General features: G+C 38.4%; 1 protein-coding gene across 5 annotated transcripts in view; it reads left to right on the top strand.

Moving 5' to 3' along the window:
- Nucleotides 1-23,604, top strand: part of PIGN (phosphatidylinositol glycan anchor biosynthesis class N) — a 101,029-nt gene that overhangs the window by 15,629 nt on the left and 61,796 nt on the right. For all 5 annotated transcript variants that reach the window (XR_004360501.1, XR_004360502.1, XR_004360503.1 and 2 more), the window contains exons 3-8: nucleotides 3,444-3,565; nucleotides 4,672-4,770; nucleotides 9,331-9,437; nucleotides 15,421-15,545; nucleotides 16,784-16,914; nucleotides 20,735-20,851. Coding sequence is in view for 2 of the 5 variants with exons in the window: in XM_032707611.1 (XP_032563502.1) it covers nucleotides 3,444-3,565; nucleotides 4,672-4,770; nucleotides 9,331-9,437; nucleotides 15,421-15,545; nucleotides 16,784-16,914; nucleotides 20,735-20,851 (701 nt within the window). In the remaining 3 variants the exon portion in view is untranslated. The remainder of the gene's footprint in view (nucleotides 1-3,443; nucleotides 3,566-4,671; nucleotides 4,771-9,330; nucleotides 9,438-15,420; nucleotides 15,546-16,783; nucleotides 16,915-20,734; nucleotides 20,852-23,604) is intronic.

Below are 23,604 nucleotides of genomic sequence, written 5' to 3'. Positions count from 1 at the left end.
TTCCTTGTATCAAGATAATTAATTGATTATAAGACAATTAATTTCTTAGACTAAAAAAAACAAGACAGTTGTGTAATAGTACTGGTCTGGCTTGAATATCAGAACAAACCCAAATAATCAAACATCTGAAGCTGTTAGGGCTTTTACAGTCCACTACTGCAAAAGTAGTAAAGAGGGGTCCTTGCTACAGTGCTTGCCAGCTTATATGAGTATACTTATACCTGCTTCTGCTGCTGTTACTGTCTTTATAAGGTGCTCTTTGCCACTGGCAGATGTCTGACACATCAGTGAGACTTGTCTTTTAGCAGTGGACTTTGCACTTACCTCGGAGCAGTTTCTTTTCTTAGCAGTAAAACTGTTGGTCTTTTCCAGCATCAACCAACACCATCAAGGTACGAATGGTGTAATGTCCCCATCAGTAGGAGCAATGGTGGGTAGTGGCCAGGAAAGAGTTATAGCGGGTATTTTTGCCATTAAATGGTTTGAGTTCTTATGTTTAAGCCATTCAGCATTGTCATACCTATCTAGAAAAAAGTTAAACCACGTATTGGCTTGTCTAATGCTGGAAAGTCGGCACTTTTGTTGCCTCTGCCTCACCTTGTTTGTGTAGTTAGAGACTTTCTCTTTCAAAACCTATAGAAGTAAAACATTGTCCCCGTGCTGAAGGTAACATGGGTGAATGGAGAGGAAGAACTGTCTTGTAACAAGCAAAGATGCTGGCAGGTCACTGAGTGGAAGAAAATGCCAGTAGAGGTTTGAAGTGCCATCTGTATTTTTCTTGTCTCTCATTCTGCATAGATGTACCTGAGTGTGAACGTGTTTGTGTGAGAGGATGAAAAGAAAAAACATGTGGCATGTCGTACTTTCTGAAATGTGGTGGACCAGGCAACCCAGAGCCTATCTTCAGATCCATTGCATGAGCTGCCACAATTTTGAAGCAAGAGGCCCGGTGCTTTGTCACCAAACCTTTGAGCTGCGCAACTTCCATAAGTTAACTTTGTAAACAAGTTGATAAGATCAGATGTTGGTTTCTGGAAGTGTTTCCTTTTTTTATTCTGCCAAGTTATTGCTGTCTGAGCATTCCTTTTCCAATAATATTAACCCAAAGTATATGCAATTTAATATCAAGTTTACTTTTTTTGCACATTCGTTCCTAAGTGTTCAGTCCCTTATCCACTTTATAGTAGTAGGCAACATAACATCCAGATTACTAATCTTATCCAGGTGGAGCACTTGGGGAACTACTGTGTCGTTAATGCAGAAATATTTTCTTTAAAGGAGCAAGAACCCCTCTTGTAGCAATGTGCTATAAATAGAAGCAAAATTTTATTAGGTACATGAAATTAAAAATAAATTTCCATTAGGCTTGAAGCAGATTGCTAGGATGATATATACCAAGTATCTACTCTTTTACAAATATTCTTGAAAAATCTGTTTTTCAGCAGTGTTGTGGTAGCTGTGAGCAATAGTAGGTGATCTGAATTGCTGCGGTGATGATTTCAGGGAAGATATTTTCTTCCTTGCTGTCATGTTTCAGCCATATTATTATATCATATTAATATTAATCATTGTTATTATGAGTAGCTAATGTTTATACTGTCAAGGAAATTAATTTTTTTCAGTGGTTCTTCTGAGTAAAAGGCTTTGAAATGATTCAAAATAGCTAAACGAATTCTGAACAGGTAAATTATGATATCTGGCTATATTTTTATCTATCTATTTATCTATCTATCTATCTATACTTTTGTTTGATATATATCATTGTTGACTTGAGATCCTGAAGTCAATCCTGTTGTTGACAACAGTCCCACAAAAGCAAAGATAGAGGATTACTTTCCAATTCAATAGAAATCAAATTCTATTTAAAACAATTTCCTACCTGTTGTGACCATGAAGTATGAGAATAGCTGCACGTGTTTTATTTTTGTCTTAAATCTTCCATGAGTACTAGTGCAATACATCCTAGTCAGTCTTCAGTGAGAATAAACTGTAAACCACTTCAAGTAATACTTAAATTCTGTTTTCAAATTAGTACTTTTTTCAGTCCAACTTGCCTTAAAACCTAGCTGAGAACTAGAAATAACATGTCAGAGTGCTATGTCTCTGTGTGCTTTTATATTTCTCACTATTCTTTGGGCTATTCCAGGCAGTTCTGTGAGCTTTCAAGTAGTCCATGAGAATGTGGGGTCTAAAATGAGTTTTAAAAAAAGCACAGCAAGCAAACCATGAATGCTGCAAACTTAGAGTAGAGCCTGAAATTTTAGGCTGTAATTCAATTCTTGCTTCATTAGTGAAAAATATATGTACAGCTGAGTATAGAGGTCCTGTAACTAACAGTCGTATAAAATCTCTGTTAAAAACAAAGTTAGAAAGCATGAAATTAGAATTTACTTGGACTAAAACACATCTGATAAAAATATAGACAATTTTGTATCTTATATAATGAATAACAACAGTACAATTTGACTGTTAAAAACTACTTTGAATTTGTTCAGAAGATTCTGCTGTTTTATCCTAAAAATCAGTATAAGGAGTGTGTGGGTGTGTTGTTTTTTTTTTCTCCCCATGCTCTGACAATAAGCTGAATCTTTCTCTTCGTCCAGAAGATGGAGACAAGAAAGCAGCATATGGTAATGCTCACCACTTGCTTTCTGGCAGGCCCCAGCTGTTCATATCTTCAGCAGACAGGAGTAGTTTATGAGGCTGTTTCTTACGGTTGGGTTTTGTCCCTGTTTTCTTTGCTTTTTATCTGTTGTAACTATTGTTTGTGCATAAACCCTAGACAATTTGATGTATTTCTCTATGTGAAGTGAGAAGGTATTCTCCTTCAATGTGATGTAATTACAAAAGATAAAAGGTTTACTTAAATTTGCTTCTTGTTGCCAAAATTCTTTGCACCTTAAATTTGCATGCAGTTCAAATTCTCTTCGTGCTGGCTTCCGATATTCAGCACAGAAAAAGGCAGACATGGTCACAAGAACTAATTATAATTGAGCATATTTAATGAGTAAGATAAGATTTAACTAGACACTTTCTAGCTAAATGGAAATAACAAAAAAAGTAGCAGCAGGCAGAAACCATCTCTTGGGGGGGAGTAAGCTAAAGTCGAAAACAGCAGAAAAAAATAGTATGTTAATTTGAAGTGTATTACAACACCAGCTAAACTCATCTGTTTGCAGTGCTGATGGGCCACAATAGTAATGTTCTCTGTGGGGTGTCATAATATAGAACTACTTGCAGGTTAATGTTCTGCTTGTTTTACTGTGCAGCAGGTGGTAGTGAAAATCTGGTTTTGTCTGTGTTCTGGGTTTTTTTTGGGGGGGGGGGGGGTTTGGGTTTTTTTGTGCATTTCCTGCCTCCCATCTACCTGTACTCTTTTTATTTGCAATTTGTTGTGCTTTCAAGAAGTCATGAGCATTAACTGCCTCGTATCCTTTTTTCAGGGGTATTCTAGAGAATAATGGCAGCTGGGGAATCTCTCATACCCGAGTCCCAACAGAATCCAGGCCAGGGCACGTTGCACTTATAGCTGGATTTTATGAAGATGTCAGTGCTGTTGCTAAAGGTATGCTTGTCCTAAAACTTTGAACACTGTCCTCTGAGATAAGGTGTTTCAGTGATGTGCTAGGCTTCTAGATGATTATTAATGCATAGTGGTTTGTATACCAAGATTATGTGCAAAATAGTAATTTTGGATGGATTTTCCATTCTTAATATTGAAAAACTGTGAAAATACCTTACCTATGTTAATATTTTGTAACATGGTAAAATTTAGCACCCTGAACCTGGAAGCAGAAGTATTTTATGGCCTCACCTCTTCATGTAACGGAGATTTTAATTATCATTTGGGTTGTAACAGGAGGTGGTTAAGTAGGTGTTGAAACAACTAATGTACTGTAGTGTCTTAGCTGAATTATTGCTGTCTTGAGTTGGAGAATCAGGACGAAAATAAACCAAAAGCCCCAAGCATGTATTTTGTCCAGAGCTGGCTGTCACTGTGTACTTGGGGCTTAATCATGGGGAACAACGCTTTGTGTTACTGATTTGGTCTTTTGTGTGGTCCTCTGCCTTCCCTCAGGCTTCCAGGCATGAACACTGCTAATGTGTGTTGGTTTCGGACAGGGGAGGTGAGACGAGTTACTTGGTTCTATCCATGTTCCTAATCAAAAGCTTCTTCCTTCTGACAACTGCTACAAATCCAGGACTGGCAGGAATTGTTGAGAGATCTATGTATTTCTGCCAGCTGCTTTTTTGTGGAAACAGAAGATCTTGGAGGTTGTATTGTGATGAGTGTATGACTGCTGGAAATATGATATGAGTGTGTAATTTATTGCCTGAAATGCCAAAAACTGAGTTCGGACAACAGGGGATGTAGAATTCAGGAGAATTTTAGCTGTTTAGAAGGTAAATCAGCTGTGTCTTTTGCCTGTTTGAATCCCTGCATAATGAGATTGGCTTAGGTTTTCAGCTCACTTCTTAATGAAGGGGGGACTAATTATAATAGAGGTTGAAATGGAGTTAAAACTAAGATTCATAAATTGGAGTTCATTGTGCAATAATATAAAGGAAAGTTATTAAAAATAACCCAAGCAACATTTTGGATGGACTATCAGTCTTGTCAATGAGATCTTCTGACAACCACATTTAAATCCAGGTGTATTTGTTTAACAGGATGGAAGGAGAATCCAGTGGAATTTGACTCTGTTTTCAATGAAAGTAAATATACCTGGAGTTGGGGAAGCCCAGATATTTTGCCAATGTTTGCAAAAGGTAAGGCTTAAATTTTCTGAATCTTTAACACATAGTTATCAGGTAGTAAAACAGAGACACTTTAAAATTTTGAGTTAGAGAACAAGGTGAATGACATATTTCCAGTTTGTATATTTGTATATACTCTATACTTGGTTTCTAGTTTGAATTTGTGAGTTTGAGGGGGTGGAGGAAAAGAAGCAGGCTTTTAATGAGGATATCTCTATTTATTAGTCATCTGTTTAAATAGGCCTTACCTAATTCTGTCATCATACTAAAAGAAGCACTCCTTAAATTATAAGGACCTAGTATTTTTTTCTTTGGTTGAGGTTTAAAGCTCTTGTTTGCAAGCGTGCAGTTGGGGATTTTCTTCCTACGCATGCAGCTCCCAATGATTTGGGAGATAGAACTGCAACCATGCTTTTTGAGTGTCTGAGCTGTGAAGTAGCTTATTGTGAGTTATCCTGCTTCTACTCTGAACAATAATATGTAAATGGAAGAACTGCATGCAAGCAGGAACTTGCTGGTACTATTTCTGAAGCTGAGGTCTTCTGCTCATGGTATACAGTGTATTCAAGTCTTGTCAGCCCAGTACAATTGGTCTTTGAGTGTGCAGAGATTGCTGAGCAACACTTCAAACAACTAAAGGTTTAATATTGTTGTAACGAGGGTATATACACCCTTTTGTGTACTCTCAGAATAAACAGACTGAAGTGAAAAGGAGACGAGCTAAAGGCGTGTGCTGCAGTTCTGTTCTAAGTATTGGTATTGACAAATGACAAAAATGGGATAGGCAGAATAGGAGTGGAATATAATACTGGTTTAGAAAAAAATGTATGTCGTATTTCTCATGATGATTCTTGAACTTTTTCTGAACTCATGTCTCTTCCCTTTCTCATCCTGATATTCCCCCCACATCCCTCTTTTCTCTTCTTTGCTTGAGCCTCATAAATTTATGGTCTGCTGTAAAAATATCTCCTGATAATTTCCCATGACCTCAGATTGCAGCTTGTATTTGGAAATCGTGTCGTGGCGGCTGGGGAGAAGGGAAAGGTAGTTGCCCTTGCACAGATTATTTATATTTTTGGGGATATGTTCTTGGGAAAATATTTGGGGAATTCAAGAGTTTCCCAGAGCCTTGTCTTTCTACTGGTTTTGTTTGAGTAAGAGGATAAACAGAGGACTTGGGAGCAGCTTTGATGTTATCTGTAGAGATATGCAAGGATAATACTCTCAATAAGGCTTGTTCTGAGTGGTGTCAACAATGGAGCTTCCTTTTGCGGAGGGGAGGGAAATCCCCCAAAGTTGGCAAAGGTTTAGTGCAGCAATGTATCTGAGAAGTAGTGGCTGTGTGGGGAAAATGAATCATAGTTTCTCATGATAGAGAGATAGATTAACTTCTTTTAGTTAGAAAAAGATATTTTTCTTCTTTCAAGGAGGAAAAGTTTTAGAATACAGAAGGAAGTGGGATCAAGTGTTTATTCTTTACTTTTACAAAAAGCCAGGAGGGACCTAGGGGAACGTAGCTTAATTTCTCTCCTTCTTTTCCTGTTGCAAATTAGTGAGGTCACAGCACTCTTCTTGTGTGTATTTTATCATACTAAAATGTTCAGAATTTCATTAACTATTTCACCACTTCCATTAGATGATGAATAAAGACTGTATAACACCTGCTACTTTTTGGGAAGGATAGAAAAATCTTTTGTTTTCTGTCATTGTCTATATTCCCTAGATACTTTTCTTGTAATAAATCTTTCAAGGAAATGATTGGGGATTCTATAGAGAAGGTAAATAAAATACTTGCAGATCTTTTTCAATATCAGAATAGATATACATGAAATCCTAATCTATCAAAGTCTTAATGACTGTGTGATTAGTGTTTTATTCTGAGACAATGTTTTAAGTGCCTTGTATCTTTAGCAGGATTAAAAGTTGTTTGTTTCTAATAGTTAAACTCATTTAAAATATGTAAGTTAAGTGTGCTAATTTTAACTTTATTTTCTATGATGGTTTTAGATTATACCCTTGAAATTATCTGAAAATAATGTGCTTTGAAAAAGCCTATTTTTCTTCTACAATGCTCCTTAAAATTTTGAGTTTCTCTTCTAGACTTGCCAGAATTTGAGGTTTGACCTGAAAGGTCCAGTCCTTACTTTTGTCATGGTTCTGGGTTGGAGTATAATCTAGAGTATTAAATGTCACATGGAAAAAGGAGCTGAGATTGTTACTTCTCTTAAGGGAAGTAGATACTAGTCTGTTGCACCCACAGTGCCATTTGTTCCACAGGTTCCCTTTCTGTTTCTTGGAAGCTTCCAGAAACTCTAGGGTCATTGTTTAAATTGAGTATGAAGAGGGGTATCAGGACCATGGGGACAACTGGGACAAACCATTGTTGGGGTTATTCTGGACAGACAGACATCTCGGTCTCCTGTTTTAGTTCCTTGTTGCTAAACAACACAAAATTTCTCACATTCCTCACGTGGCTGTGTTTGATGACAGCTCTCTGGTGCCCACACTCTGTCCAGCTCAGTGTCTGACTGTCCTTGTGCATTCATTCTTCCTTCCCCTCTTTTGTGCCTGCAAAATTTGCTAGCAAAGTCTCCTGCTGGTCTGGACTCTGATCCATGAAAAGCTTGTCAGACGTGGAACTGCCTCACTGTAAATCTAAGTAAGGTGTGATAATTTGATCCATAATCCAAATATTTGGATATTGATGCTGAGGATGAGATAAAGTGTCGGACAAGGGAGCAAAAAGGTGGTAACTGGTTTGAGAGTTTCTGGCAACTTCAGTTATTTCCTGTAGTGTAATAGCTTCATCAAATCCAGTAGAGCTCTATGCTTGCTTTTAAAGGGTGTTTTCATCCCTGGCTTCCTTCTACTTCTCTATCCCATCTTTGCTTCCTCATCCCCAGACTTAAAGACAAGTGTTAGTGTACTGTCACCTGGCACCTCTCAAATAACAAAAACAAAATAGTATTTTCTAACATTTTGCGTAGTAGGATTTCTTATTTAAAAAAAAAAAAAAAACAGAAGAAAGGTATATTTTATAAGCTATGCAGACACTCCAAAACTTTCCTAGTATGACTTTATTTTGCTACCGTTTCTCTTTATAGCAGTGCAGGGTTGGGTGAATTGTTTTGTTTTGCTCTGGTAGAAATTAGAAATGGGTAAGTGGTAGATGTATTCCTTTGCTTGGTCTGCAAACTGTGTCCTGTCATCTGGCTTCTTTGGTGTGACACTTCTCAAAGAAGATCTTGGGTTTGCTGTGACATTGTGGAAAAACACTGCAGCATTCTACCCTCTTAGATAGTGTTGGACAGGACTTATTTCTTCTTTTGATCTCATTTATCCACCAATTGGAACTTCTGAATTCACTTCTTAATGCCTGGCAGTATTTTCTTCCTTTTCTTTCAGACTGAGAACTACAGCAAGTGTTCTGTGTTATAAGTAGTTGTAACATCTCCTGGGGCGCAGAGGAGAGCTGCACCAGAAAATCTGTGCCAGCTTTCATCTTCCTGGCTTGAAATACCTGCATCCCTTTGGGTGGGTTTGCGCATAATCTTGGCTAAGCAGCTCCCTTATACTGGGATGTTAATTCATTCACAAGCCTGGAAGCTTACACAGTGGCATTATATAATTGTGACATCCAGCAAATCAGTTATATTCTTGCTGGTCATCAACCAATTGAAGAACATTTCACCCTCTGGGAGTTTACACTGTCACGGTATAAATGGCATCCCTGAGCTGTAACAACTCTGCTGTTGACTGAGTTATTTAGTTAAACTTCACCTAGCTTCAGATCTTTATAGGACTTCTAAAGTTTACTTTCTTCTAGGTCTCCCCCCTCTACCTTTCTCTGCTTTGCTCCCTTCACAGTGAGTAGAGAATGAAATCGGCTTGTCCAGATGCTGTGTTTGCACATCACTGGCCCTCATGTTGTACTTTGTGAGTGACTATAGTTCAGTAGTTCTCCATTTTCTATTTTGGATGCATGTTTTGAAGACGCAGACTTTGAAAATTATCTTCCTGAAGTTGTCCACTGGGCTTTTGATAGCTAGAATTGATATACAGGAACCCTTCTGATGCCTTAATTATATGTGATATCTGATGTTTTCCTGTGTAAAAGACCTCATAGATAGGGCACTGTCTTGTATGATTCAGTTGAAAAACCAAAGTTGAATATATTTTTCTCAGTCTCTCTGCAAAACACATGTTTAAATGAAGTTCTAAATATATATCTTCCTTGATTAGAAGTTTCCTGGTGAAATTCTTTGTTTCAACATGAAATTCTGTTTAATTTGCTTGTACTGGGATTTGTTTTAATACTATCTGCCTTTCCATACTTTATTTCCTCACCTGAGCATACTGGATAACATTGTTCGTCATTCCTCTGAGATGCTGATAACCTAATGAGGTAAAATGGTATCCAGGTTTCAGAAAACCATAAGTTATGGGAAAGTTTAAAATAAGGATTATCATTCCTGATAAGTTTCTACTTCTGTACATGAAAGTATTTTTGACTATGAAAAGAGAAAAAAACCTTTTCTCTTATCTCATATGCCACCTATATTGTTTTTGCAGGTGCTACTGGAGATCACGTTTATACATTTTGTTACACAGCAGAAAGTGAGGACTTTGGAGCACAAGATGCAGCCAAGCTTGACATATGGGTTTTTGATCATGTTAAGGTAAGCAGACAATCTTTTTATGCTAGCTGTTTATAAAAAGCACGTTAGCTTTGTCTTAGAACATGTAAACCTTAACATAGAACTGAACAGGAAGAAATTTTTGGAAGATGTATCACATGGGGTCGTAAGTAAATATTGCTTGAATCAACTTTCATGACTAGGGTAATGGGTGCTTGGAGGAAGCATTTGTCATTCTGATCTGATTAAAAATCTAACACTAATAAAAGCACCCTTTAAAAACATTCTTGGCTTTTCTTTGTATTGTTTGCCTATAATCTGAAAGCCATGGAGTGTTACAGACCCTTTAAGATCTTGAATGCTATTAGTCAAGGATTTTATAACAGGTGTTACAGCATGGCAGAAATCGTAAGTCTTCATTATGATAAAGAAATAGACAATATTATTGGCGTAATATTTGTCAAGCTTGCATCCTGACTGTAATTGTTCAATGTGGCTTCTTCTGATTCATGTAGCTGGCTTCTGATTATCTGCTGTGGTTCACACTGTGCTGTGACAGATGAGTCAGAGGAGTCACAGTTAGTTTGGGGGGGAGAAAGGGGAAGCAGAGGCATCTTAGGCCCTGGAGCACTATAATTTGTTGATGTGGTGCTCTGCTGAGCTGACTTGGGTCAGTGCTGGTTCATGACTGTTGTTTTCTGTGACTCTGTCACTGTAAGTATTAATAGTCCAAGACACATAATTTCTGAGTATTCGTTAGTTTCTATATTCCTGTTTTTCCATGCTACCTCCCTTGTTCTGGATTAAGACATGCTGATAGTGGGCACTGGTGTATGAATACCTGTATCAGTGAAGCAATTAAGTGAGTTACTTTCTGGATCTCATAACAATGTTAATGGAGCTTAAGACTTCAAACTTCTTCCACAAGATCTCTGGGCAGTATGCATTAGTATTAGCTAACCAGCATAAATCAAATCAAACAAAAAATTAAACCAAATAAATCAATAAACCAAATCAGCATCTATTTAGGAAGCCAAGCGTGGTTCTGCTTTAAACAGGGACATAGGGTGGAAAAAATTCATTATAGTTTGCTAATTCTCGAAGGACGTGATTTCCTGACTTTGCAGGTGAAAAGAAGTTTTTTCTAATGCCATCCTTTCCCTGAATGTGCACTTTGTGCCATGTTGTGTGTTGTAATGCATATGAATAATAATACAAATCAAATTAGGCTGTCAGTTACACTTGAATAGCTGTTGTCATGAAGTTGCACCCTGCTGTCATTTGGAGCTGCACAAGTATGTGAGGGTGGTGCTGCCTTTTGCTTCAGAACACCTAATGGCATTTCTCCTTTCAAACTGTAATGATGTGTTTAATATATATGTCATTACTGATTACTTTTTCCTCGGAACCAGCACCATTATTTTAAAGACATATTTTGCCCATCTAAATTTCATACTGTGAATGGATAGGACTTGATTGACTGGCGCAAACCACACATTCCATTAATCATGTCTCCAATAACGCATCAACGATTGCTTCAGAAGTGTGAAACTTGAGGCTTACTGAAACCAAGGTCACTCTGTTATTATAGGCAAACAACTTCCAGCTGTGCTAATGAGATTACATATAAGTAGGAGCGGCAATACTCTTGGCCTACTGTCTTTATTCCTCCTTTGAGTTTTATATCAAGGATTTAACAACATATTTTTTAATTCATATGTTGGCCAAGGTGGTCCCTGGATTTCTGCCTCTTTAGTATGTAAAAGATGGTAATGTGCTCCCTCTCTACTGTGTAGTCTGCAGGTCCCCAAGTGTCATGAGGGCCACTCGTGCCTTCCTCTTCCCCCAAAAAAGGTGGGGATAAAATGAAAAATGGCTAACTAATGTTTGGGGTGCTAGTGCTGGCACTTTGAAATTGCTTGTTCTCTTAAAAAAACCACTACCTAATGGTAACTTGGTCAGAAGATGGGTGACTCTCACTAGTTTTTATTTGTATGGCTCAGAAGCAGATTGCTTAAATCATGAGTGGAAGAAAAATTTATGATACTTGATAGTTCCTGTCATGTCTGTTCATGATCAAGGTGCTCCTAAGCCTTTCTTGGGACAGAAAATTTAGCATAGACTAGACTGTGGGCTTATTATCAGCAGCTGCATTAAAACTCAATAATTTTAATGTGCAACAATAGCTTGGAGTTCCAGATGGGCATGGAGTTGATTGACTGTGGGTTTTTTCTGGGTTTTGGGTTGGCTTCTTTGGGATTTGATTTAGTTTTTTTAGAAGCTTTCCAAATAATTACAGGACTGAGTATAATCTAGTGTGATGTGGCCTGATGATTCTCAGTTGAATAACCTTTACCTAAATCATACTGTGAGTCTGTGCTAAGAAAAATTAAGGAGCAAAATATTGGGAGTGTAGATTAACTAATGGAAAAAAAAAGTCTTCCTAATGCATTTTTGATTTTTTGAAGTATTTTGTGGAAAACAGTTTTATAAGATTGAACTCTTTTTTAGGGTAAAAGGTTGAAAATTCCAGGAACTTGGTATTGGAGATGAGTCCCAGTAATGGCCTAACTGCAATTTATTATGCTCCAGATATTCAGTTGGTGTCTTCTGACTTGAATGGGCATGTAGATACAGATGGCAAATATTTGGGGTTCTTTTCTTTTATTCCTTTCTCATTTTGAACACAGTACTTCATTCTTGCTTTGACCCCTTTCTGCTGGAAGAAGGCCATCCAAGCCTTCAGACTGTCCCTTCCGTGCAGGGTGGTGACCAGAGTCCAAAACTGAATTATGTTAAACTTTGAAGCTCTGCAGACAGTGCCATGACCTGATGTTTGTGCCAGTGGATTTCAATACAGATAGCTCTGCTCTAATTAGCAGTACAATGGTTGAATGATTTATTTTAAATATGTAGGCGTCTTGTGCATGATCAGCTCAGCTGATCCAGACCTGGCATATGTTTATCCTGCCTTTGTACATTTTACATCTGAAAATGAGCATAACTATTTAAACTCTCCCATTAACACAAATCAACATGTACAACTTTAAGCAACCAATTAAATTAAGTTGTCCTAGATTATGTATGAAGGAGCTTGTTTGGTCTCTCTCTTTGTACATGCATGCAGTCAGCAACAGTTTATCAGCCATATTAAAGGATCACGCTTCCATGGAAGCTCTGTTTGAGGGAACAAAAGGTCCCCAACAACTTAAATGTTTAACATCTGTAAGTTCATATTCTATTCAGACATCTGTAAGTCATGTATTTGTTAGACCTGCTAGGTAGTCTTTTTTTCTTCTTTGCTTTCTCCCATCTGAGGAGGGAGATGATTAGATAAGGATTTCACATAGTTATAACCAAACTTCTGTTGTAATGTTGTAATGGGTATTACATTATAATTAAGTTTACATCTTGCTGTAAATGTTTTAATGGGAAACTTGTTGCTGATCTTATTAAACTGCATATTGGTTGTAGCCAGTGCATTATTTTGTTGTTAATTGACAGAAAATCATAGAAAAGTTGCCAGAACTATGTAAAAATAAGTTTGGAAGGAAGCTGTAGTAATCATCAAGTCCAACTCAGGGCATGAAGGCGGTTCTCTTAGAGCGAGCTGCTCAGATCTTGCCCAATCAAGTTTTGAGCATCTTCAAGGATAAGCCTTTTGAGAAGCTGTTCCAATGTCTGGATACACTTATGGTTTAAAAAAATAATTTTAAAGAGTCTCTTTGTCTTGCTGGAATTTCCCACATTTCGAATTGCGAGCTTTACCTTGTCCCATTTTCGCGGCCCTCTGACCAGTCTGGCTCAGTCTTCCCTTCACCCTCACAGTAGATGGTTGTAAGACAACAATGGGATCTCTCCTTAGCTGCTTTTTCTTGAGACTGGAGAAACTAAGTGCTCTTGGCCTTTTAGTTGTTTACTGCCCTCTCTGAAAGTTCTTGATGAGATTTGGCTTAAATATAAATGGAGGTAATATTACTGAATAGAACAAATAAAAAGGAAGAAAAAAAAAAGAGAAAGTTAAAGTTAACGCAATGGTGTGTTGGGTGGATTGGAAACTAGTGCTGAGTGGTGATAGGACTCAAGTATTCTGAACACTGAGAACCAAAAAGAAGAGACCTTTCACAGGCTACAAGAAGATAAAAAGGATAGTTCTGGACAAACAGTTCAGCAGCCTCCTGAGCAAGGTGAAGTGGTTTTTGCCCCTACTGTTCAGTATCCTGCTTACCAACTCACCACCTTTATCAGCCTAAGATCACTCCTTGTGGTGAGCTTCCTATTTGGTTTTGTTTTTTTTAATCAGTAAACCATTTTTAAAAAAGCTCCATGGGATAAAGTTTTCTATTTGTTCTGGGAAAAGGTGCCACATCTTAGGTTACACTTATCTTCTGTTTACCGTCTTCTTTTTAGTTAGCCAGAGTTTGGGCAAGCTCTTCTGACTGCTGCTGCTCTGGATTACAAGGTGGCTGGGGGAGTGGGATGGTTTTGGTATGTCATGGGGACTAGTCTGGTGGGAGAGAGGAAGCTCAGGCCTTGCCTTCCTCTGAATGGTTTCTTTCGCGCAATCATTCTGTGATAGAAAAATATGTGCCTTCAAATATTGATCTACCATTTAGGATTTAATTTTTGTTGTTTCCTGTCTGTCTGTTTTGATATGCTGTTTCCTTTTATTTAATTAAAAATAAGAAAACAGAATTATACTGTATCCTGCAAATTACTGATGTGCTCTGGAAAACTTCTTCAATCTCGTCAAATATGTGCAGATGAACGAATCTCAGTGGGAAATGGAAATTTTAAAAATAATTATATTGCTATTTAATGTAATCAGATTTTGTTCTTGTGTCTTTATTTAAAATATCTCTGGACTTTGGTCATGATTTTGTTTGGACAAGAGCTGAAGCTGAGAGTGTGCAAATATTAGTCCATGCAGCTTGTGTATATTCAGGAAGTTAAAAAGATGAAATTGCATACTGCTATGGTTTCCTGACTTAGCTTACTGTGATACTATCACTGCCAGCTGAGTCTTCCTCTGGGTACAATGACTTTTGTTTACACAAGGTGTGAGCTTTGGTTTTTAAGAACTCCACTGCTATCACAAGTGTGTGGTGGACTGCCCTGTTCTTTGGTGGCAGAAATGGTTCCCTGGCTATACCAGCATTTTCCCTGGACTCTTGCATGAAATTTGAAAACACTCTCATTTATATTAGTGTACTGCAAGGTTCTCTAGATGCTCTTTGGACTAAAACCCTACCCAACTTTGTTTCCTTGGGCAGTGTTATTACTAAGGAGCTGATGTTGGAGTAGCTGTCTGCCTGCATTTTGCATTGCTGTAATATGGCTGGTCTAACACAGAATAGCTGTGTCAAGACTCATTCCATCTGAGGGGAGAATCCTCCCCTGGCATCTGCCTCAGGGATGCATAAGTAGGACATGTGCAAGGCAGATGTATGTTCTGTACTTCATGTATTTGCAAAACATGTCATGTTTCGTTCTGTTATTTTAGTTTCTGCAAACAAGTTGTAGCTTGGTATCTCAGTCCTGCAATACCTGCTTTCAAAGTGAGAGTGTTTGAGACCTTTGCTTCCAGTGTAAATTCAGTAAATTAATGGAAATGTAAAGCTATAAGTGATGCTCAGGAATGGTTCTTGTTGTGTTTATACGGGAGACAAAGAAGGGATGATATGCAATTAGCTGGTATTTCTGCCTTCACAAACTCAAAAAAGCCCCACAAACAAAGCTAACAAAAACAAAACTAACAAAAAAAACCGCAAGAAAAAGATCCCCCAAAACAACAAAAGACACCTCAACTTGAGTGTTGCCTTAGATAAGCTGAAATTGTGGACTAGCTATACTGATAGCAGTTATCTTCCAAGAAATAAATTGGGAAGTCATTATTTTTTCTCCTTTTTTAACTCTAATAACTACTAGTATTTTGACATGAAAACAGCTGTGTTTTAGTTTTAATAAACTGCCTATCTTTTTCCATTTTGCTCAGATTAATGTATTAATGGCTTATTCCATGCAGAGCTTCTTTAATTCTTCCAGAAGTAATCAAACATTGTTCTCTGCACTGAATGAGGAGAAAGTGGTTCTGTTCCTGCATTTGCTAGGCATAGACACAAATGGACATGCTCATCGGCCAAACTCAAGGTAATTGAGATATTAAGCATATCTTTCTTATTAGTTTTAAATGCAAGCAGTAACTTCTTTAACAGTGTTATATATCAAGCCAGAAACAAGACTGGTAGTGTCGTGGGTCATATGTGTCACCATGATTACCTGTGTTCTGAATTTTCTGGGTTATTTTGTTTTTTAAGGTCACATCTGTAGAAATCACAAATTATTACTATATACGGTATGCCTGGTTATACTCCTCTACTCGAGTCTGATTTTTAGCACATTATCTTAGTTATAGCCAACACATAGTCTAGAGGATATGTAGGAAATGGCAGTTTTAAATATAAAATGGATACAGTTTTCAGATTTCCCATTGCTGAAATTATATAGTTGAGTTTACAGGCAACAGTAAACTCAACTGCAATGGCTGCAAATTCCAACATTATGCTTTGGCTTTCCTTATGACTCTTGAACCAAGAAGAGTTTAGATTAACAGTTCTCATCACCAATTTGTTTTGAAGTGCATTATTTAAGAACTTTCTTTTCACTTCTTCATGTGCTTTGAATGTAGGATTTTATGTCTTTCTCTTGATCCTTGCATACTTTCAAAATTCATTCTCTGATTCCCTACATCATTCCAAAGTTCATATTTGCTCTATCTCTCATGTTCATTTGTTATGATTTTTTTGAAGACAGAGTTTTAAAACTGACTTTAGCAACAGCAGCAAAAAGATAACTAGTTGCCTGAAAATTAATTGTGGCCACTCTTTCTAAAAATAAGATTTTTTTCTTTAGCCTCTCTTCCACAAAACCCTAGGAGCTGTCCTGATCTATGAATCATCTCAAAACAGTGCCTGCATGGCAAGATCTTTCTTTGCTATTTAGTTACCGTCTTAAAGTAATTTTTGCAACTTACAATTTAAGGTGTTTGAGGTTTCTAGATTTTCTTAGTTTTGTTTTTCTCCTTAACTTGCCTGATAGCTGGGAGTGATGAAATTATAGTCTTAAGTCAAGGACAGGTCATATTTGAAATATAAATCCATTTGAAACTGTGGTTTCAGGAGCCTTCAAACTGTGCTATGACAACTTAATATCTCACATAAGACTCAGAGGAGGAGAGATTTTACACCTAGGAAGCCTTTGTTAGCTTGAGGTTCTGTAGAGGATAAAGCTGTCTATAATAAAAGGACTGGGCATTATGACCATGGATAACTTGCTTTATGCCAAGTGTGAGAGCCCCCTTGAATCTAACATTTTTTCTTGTTTTCAAGGGAATACAAGGAGAATATTAAAAAAGTTGATGAGGGTGTGGAAGAAATTGCTTCAATAATTGACCATTTCTATGGAAATGATGGAAAAACTGCATTTATTTTAACTTCTGACCATGGAATGACAGATTGGGGTGAGTCTTTTTAAATGCTGAGTCAGCTGAGATTTTGGGCATCTGGAGTGTGATTAGAGCTCTGTCCCACTAGAAGCTTTGAAGCTCCTGCTTTAATTTGATATGCTAAGTGTTTCTTGTATCAAGAAATGCAAATTGCTGTGACAGCTGTGTTCCATTTCTGGATAGAAAAAAGTAAGGTAAAGCTTAACTCCCTCAGTGGCTGCTAGTGGGGATAGAAAGACCTGAATACCTCCTCTGCAGAGAACTAACCCAAGCAGGAGAAGACTGTTATTTGGCTACCAGAAGCAAAGTTGGTCTTGTTCCAGCCAATGTGGGAAGATACAGTTTTCACTTTGGTGCTTTGAAGCACCTGGAAAAGGTGGGAAATCTGTCCAGGTGCTGGTGGAAAACTTGACAGGGGGGAGGGAACGGTGAGGGAAGAAAATCTTTTTGCTTCTTTTGGCCTTTTAAGTGCAGCAGAAAGGATGGGATGGACTGGTGTGTGATCTTTCTAGATGAGACTGGTGCTGGAGATGGAGGAGCTGAGGGTACAGAGAGGAGAGTGAGGTAGGGGTCAACCATGCAGATACCCACAAAGAGCATTTGTGAAACACATGGCCACAGTGGCCAAATGCCCTGAGGCAATTTTGGCATAACTAGATTAAGGGCAGATGAGAAGAGTTTAAGATGGTGAGCTCATTTAGACTTTTTTTTTCTTTTTTTGTTTTTTTCCAAGAATCTTAAAAACACTCCTATCCTTGTGTGCAGCCAGTGAAAGTGCTAAGTCTCTCTTCCAATGTGCTTGTTTGTAACTATTGTGATATTTTTGAACCAAGACGGCTTCAGGCATGGTCGTGGGAAAATGCAGCATCTTACTCTGTGTCTGAAATCCTAAACTTTTTCAATTGAAAGGATGCAGACTTCTTCTGTCATCAGAGGTGACAAAAATATTTGTATATTTATTCAGAATCAACCTAATTACTGCTCATTTGCAAAGTAGTCCATTTTGTGTATTTGCTGCTCAACTTACTGTTGAGCTGACTGCCACTTGCAAAAAAATTTTAATTCTGCGATATTTTCTTTCTGTTTCAAGTAATCATTTAATAATTTTTTTATGAGGAAGGTGTGTACATATATTTTGTGTATATGTGATCATAGGGACCTCAGGAAGTCCAACCACCTACTCAAAGCAGAATTAGCTTTGGGATCAGACACAGATGCTAGGGCTTTATTCAGCAGAGCTTTTAAAACCTTGAAGGGATGGAGACTATGCAACCCCTTTGGGCAGCCTGGTCTGCTGATTGCCTGCCCTCATGGAGGGGGAAAGGTATTCTTTATCTGCAATCTGAACTTCTTTTGTTTAAACTTATGCCTGTTCTCTCCCATCCTCCCGCAGTGCACCACAGTGACACCCTGGCTCCATCCTCTCTCAAACCTTCTCACAGTGGGGTACAGGCAAGATGCTCAGTTGTGTCCTCCCCAAAGCCATTACTTCTCTAGGCTGAACAAGTCCCAGTCCCTCAGCCTTTCCTCACAGGGCAAGTACTCCTCACTGAGACCATTCTAGGTGATGTATGTCTTCCTGTACCAAAGGAGCCCAAAACTGTCCAGATGTGGTCTCACAGGTACTTAACAGAGAAGGATAACCCCTTCCCTCTACCGTGCTCCTGTTAACACAGCCTGGGGTGCTGCTGGCCTTCCTCACTGCCAGAGTTTGCTGTAGGGGCGTTCTCATTTTGTACTGGATCCTTTGAAATGGGAATAAAAGGTGATAGGCGTAACTCTTCAGGCTTTGAGAACCACTGGTCTGTCATAGTTTTCTGTCATCTCTTCCTGCCTCCGAGATAAAGCCTGATGTTCTGTCAGAAGTTTTGGTAAGTTTAAAGCTGACTTTAGTGAGTCCAAGAGCAAACACAGAGATGCTGCTCAGGCTCATAGCGAGCAGTCTGAAGGCTAGTTCAGTAGCTTTTATTTGAGCTTGCAGTATACCAACTGCTGCAGCCTTTCAGTGGTTATTTGCAGAATGGGATGTGCACCAGTTTTAAAACAAATTAAACATTAGAATGTCAGGGGGACCTTTCAGGGAAAAGAACATGTTCTGGATTAGACATGATGAAGAATCTGTGGTTGCTGGCAAAGACCAATGAAGTCACTTGCTTTCTCTGTCTGACTCCATGATTTTGCTTTAAGCTGATGTCAAGTGGAACTGCTGACCACCAATGTAGGCAGTTCCATACCCACCCTCACCTTACCCACTTCTTCCTGCTAACATCCTGGTACAAGTAGTACTGTGCGATACGCTGGATCAGAGAACTAAACAACAGCACCTTTTTCCTCCCTTTCTCATGGAAAGGTACATTTGGAAGGTGGAACAGGGCTGGAACAGGGAACAGACCCAAATGAAAATAATTATTTTTCTTCCCCTCTTGTAATTCAGATCAGGCTGAAACCTGGTTCTTATAAAAAGGAGAGAATGGATACAGCTACCTGTCTCAGCTGTATCTGTCTTAAAGTATTCATAGAGGCAGAGTCTCAGCAAAATACTGAGCTGGTGACTTGGCTAAAATGTAAACTCACCAAAATTTCACTTTTCTCCTGCAACAGAAAGAAATAACTCATGCCTGGAAGATGGAGCATGTGCTCTCTCCATCAGCTCTTTTCCCAAATTCTGCAAAGAAGAGCAGTTATTGCTGCTTTTAAGCGCAGAGAGTGCCCTCCAAGGGATTTATGAACATCAGGAATCTAATTCCCAGACCTATGTATTCTTAAGCTTAGGGCTGTTTAAAGAAAGCAAAATTGGTTCTTCAGCTCTGCCGTAGTGATTGTTTTAAGGACAGAATGGGGTATGAATTTGGGAATAACCTTGAGGCTGTATAACAGTGTGCTTTCTCTGTCCTTTGTATTTATTAAATATATATTTTTACTCACAGGGAAGAGCATGTGTCTATGCAAATACAAGGAAAATGTATAATCTTGTAGACCATGCAGTGACCAACATCGGGTTTGCATAACAATGTTATTCCCTTTGAGGCTGGGTTATCTCAGTGCTGTGGTACCTCACCCACTGGGTTTAATGACCAGCGTTCCTTTCACGGTTGTGTGGCTCCTGCTCCTGTGCAACTGCTGCTGAGGTGTCATAGTTTTCAAACTTCCTCCTTTTGGCTGCTGATACATTAATCTGGAGGGAATCAATTTCCCCAGGGAAGGAAGTCATGTTTTATCAATTTTTAAGGAGTCTGCTCCTAGGCTTTAAAACCTTAAAAATGAACTTGTATCACAGTGGAAAGTATGACAGTTGCAATGCATATTGCTTCCTGATTTTGAAAAGGAAGTCTAATTCTTATTTAGGAACCAGAGATCAGTTCTATATGATTTTTTTTTTTTTTTTTGCACACATGCCTAATTTTACTGAAATAAACCAACAGTGGTTTTGGTGGGATGCTCAGGATAGGCATATGCACGTGTTTTGGAAAGGTAACTCCTCTATACCTTGAGACTTTCAAATACTGTGGCTTTAGTTTCTGTATCTTAACAATTTAGGGAGTTTAATATACAAAGTTCTATCTTTATAGATAGACTTAATAATTATTATAATTACCTAACTGGTACTGATTTCCCAACTTGCAGCTTGAATTTAGTTGCTTTATTGTAACTTTAAGTGTTAGTGGCATAAAAATAAGCTATGAAGCTGGAATAGATTTTCTGTAACAGGATTTTAGTATGTCTACTGTAACAAGACCTTAGTACATGTGTGTATTTTTTGTTGCATGTAGATTTTGTTTGGTTTTACAGCACATGTCTTAAAGTTTATACTTTATTTATATTTGATGTGTCTTAGGATCCCATGGAGCTGGTCATCCTTCAGAAACTTTAACACCACTGATTGTGTGGGGTGCTGGAATAAATTATCCACAGAAAGTTACATCCCAGTTCTTTGAAGACAATTTTTTGAAAGGTAGGTAAAATATAAAACTGACAGGGCATGCTGAAGCAGGATACTGCAAAATTGGATAGATAATATCAGAGTCAGTTTTCTTTTCTAATCATAGAATTGAAGACTTTCTCTCTCTGGGGACAGGAGGCTATTCATGTTTGTGATATTTAGTTCCAGAGGAGACTTAATTCTTAGGAAGACTCCCAGAGGTTAAAAGCTATTTGTACAGAAACATGATAAGTTGACAGGTTCAAAGACTCTTTTCTAGCTTCACAGTACAACCCTGGGGACTTTCCAGGGGCTGTTTTGTCTCACTTGCATCCTTGTAGCTCTTGTGGAAATGTAAACAGTTTTTCTCAATGAAAAACTAGGACTCTTTACTGGTATTTTTCCCCTTTGTAATTTATTTAGGAATAATTAAAAAAATAATTTTTATTATTTAAAATATATAATGTAATAAATATTGACTTACTGAAATATCAATGAATTTAGAGAACCATGTGTGATTAAACTGTGCAAGCTCGTCCTCTTTCCTGTGCCCCATTCTTGTAGCCTGCTCTGTTTCTTAAGGTGCTTTGAGTCTCAGGTTGTTACTCATGATCAATGTGGTAATGACTTTTTATTTTATTGAATTGCTTGTCAAGCTACATTAGAGAAAACAGGCAAAAATTACTTCAACCCTGAGGTTTTAAGTCTACCCTGCTCTTGAGAAGGTATTTGGTAACAGATTAAGCAAATGGGACTTATCAGATATAGACTATACTAACATTTCAGTCTTTGTGATTAACTGCTGCAATAAAACCATGACACCTCTGATAAAATTAAAAGCGAGTTGTAGCAAAAAAATAGAAAACAGAATAAACCAACTGATCTTGATGTCTGTGATGGCTGATCTGCTTGACTTTTAAGGACACTTGACATCTAAGGGTTGATCTGTAATAGTTGAATTTTACATCTGTCAGTTTCCTTGATTCTTGGCATTTGACTTAAAGTTGATGAAAATGGTGTGAGAGCATTTCAAAAAAGATGAGTATTGAGCTGACTTCCAGGTGCACAATAGGGAAATGTTAGGAAATGTCTATTTTCTTAAAGGAGGGCATTGGTCTGCACCCTACTGTGCCTGCTTCATATTTTCCTTCTGATGGTTAAAAAAAACAAACAGAAAACAAACCAAACAACCAGACAAAAAGCCAAGCACACCAAAGCAAACACAGAAACTCCTCCCTTGCTGTGGACTTGCTCTGCAGCTTCCCAGCTGTCGATCATGTTGTTGGTCTGTTTAGACAGTATCTTTACAGATTCTTAATTGCCATGGATGATCTCTATTGGAGATTTGAGTCTCTCTGACTGTCTTGGGAGTTTGAATCTCTATTTGAGTAGCAAGAATCAATTATCACTTAAAAAGTGACTGTTCTCTCTATGGTTGTACATTATAGCTTAAAGTAGGTTGCATAGCTTAGAAGTAAAGAAAAATTGTTGAAATGGAAATTGGCGCTTTCACAGGTCAATACAGTTCAACCATTCCATTAAGTTACAATACCAGATATTTTCACAAAGCTAACATGTGAAAGAAAAGATGCTTAAAAGAGTGCTCTTGAAATGTTCTTTGAATCTGCCTTTCCTGCTCCATACAAATGCAAGTGAGACTGTGTGCTGGGAAGGAGAGTTGTCCTCAAGACTGCTGTGACACCAGTGAATGCAGGTATCAGGCTTACATTTGGAGTTGCATGTGCCAATGTTCAAATTCTTGCATCTATTGACAATTCTTCCTAATTTATCTGAGTTAAGAGTTCCTGGAAATATTGACAGAATATTTCTAATGCTGACAAACTTCTTATGCTCTGTTCAGTGCAAGCATGCTGTGGGCAGCTCAGTGAATTGTCTCTCTTCTCATTATTACCATTGAGAGTTTGTACCACCAAAGGCAGTGCCAACGGGCAGGACGTAGCCTGTCCAGTTTGTCATAGAATGATGAATGTGCTCCTTGGATGGCCAGAACAGCACAGAATCTGCTCTGGGATGACAGCCATCTCCTCATCAGTTCCTTCACCTGTGCTCTGCCTTCCCTCAGGCCTGGTCAGGCAATCCTCTTGAAAAGATTTGTTATGGCAGCCATGCATCCTGTGGGCGACGTGTAATATTACCCATTTGACCATTGGTTTGAGCCTTCTTCAGAAAGAGAGAATACAGAGCTGCTCTTCAGCTCCTCGTGGGCTAATGGTTGGTCCTGGGGTTCAAGTGCAGAGGAGCTTGTAAGTGAAAGCGCAATCTTCTGCCGCTGGACAGCAGCAGAGCTCAACCACAGCTGAGGAAGTTCAAGTGCACCCCTCCACTGGTTTTGCTTCTGTGAAGTCTTTTGTGAGATTTTCTTCGGTTCATGTAGCCTCATCCTCAGCCTCTTGAACTGGCGCTTCCCTGCCCTGAGGCAAAAAAACCCTTTATCAATTGGTTGGAAAACTGAACACTGTATAAGAAACCTAGACAGTGAGCTGGAATTGTAAAACAGTGTGGGCAGAATGTACAGCCAAGGCACTTAACTCCTGGAAGTACAGCCCAGACTGGCCGGTCTGCAGGTGCGTCCCAGTTCTCGGTATTTCCTGGGCTCAATGTCCTACAGCTCCTGGTCCAATGCAGATGTTTTCAACTCTGCCTTCGGAAACATCTGAGTAGGGGAAGTGGAGATGAAAAAGCTTTTGACAAAGCTAGATGTTTTCTTTAGCAGAGCTACAGTTTCTTCCTACTTTAAGCATATTTTGTGTGTGCATGTACAGTTT

This window comes from Chiroxiphia lanceolata, chromosome 1 (genome assembly GCF_009829145.1).
Source record: "Chiroxiphia lanceolata isolate bChiLan1 chromosome 1, bChiLan1.pri, whole genome shotgun sequence".
In the NCBI taxonomy this organism is placed as follows: domain Eukaryota; kingdom Metazoa; phylum Chordata; class Aves; order Passeriformes; family Pipridae; genus Chiroxiphia; species Chiroxiphia lanceolata.
Note: the sequence above shows the minus strand (reverse complement) of the source record. Positions and strands in the feature narration are given on the sequence as shown.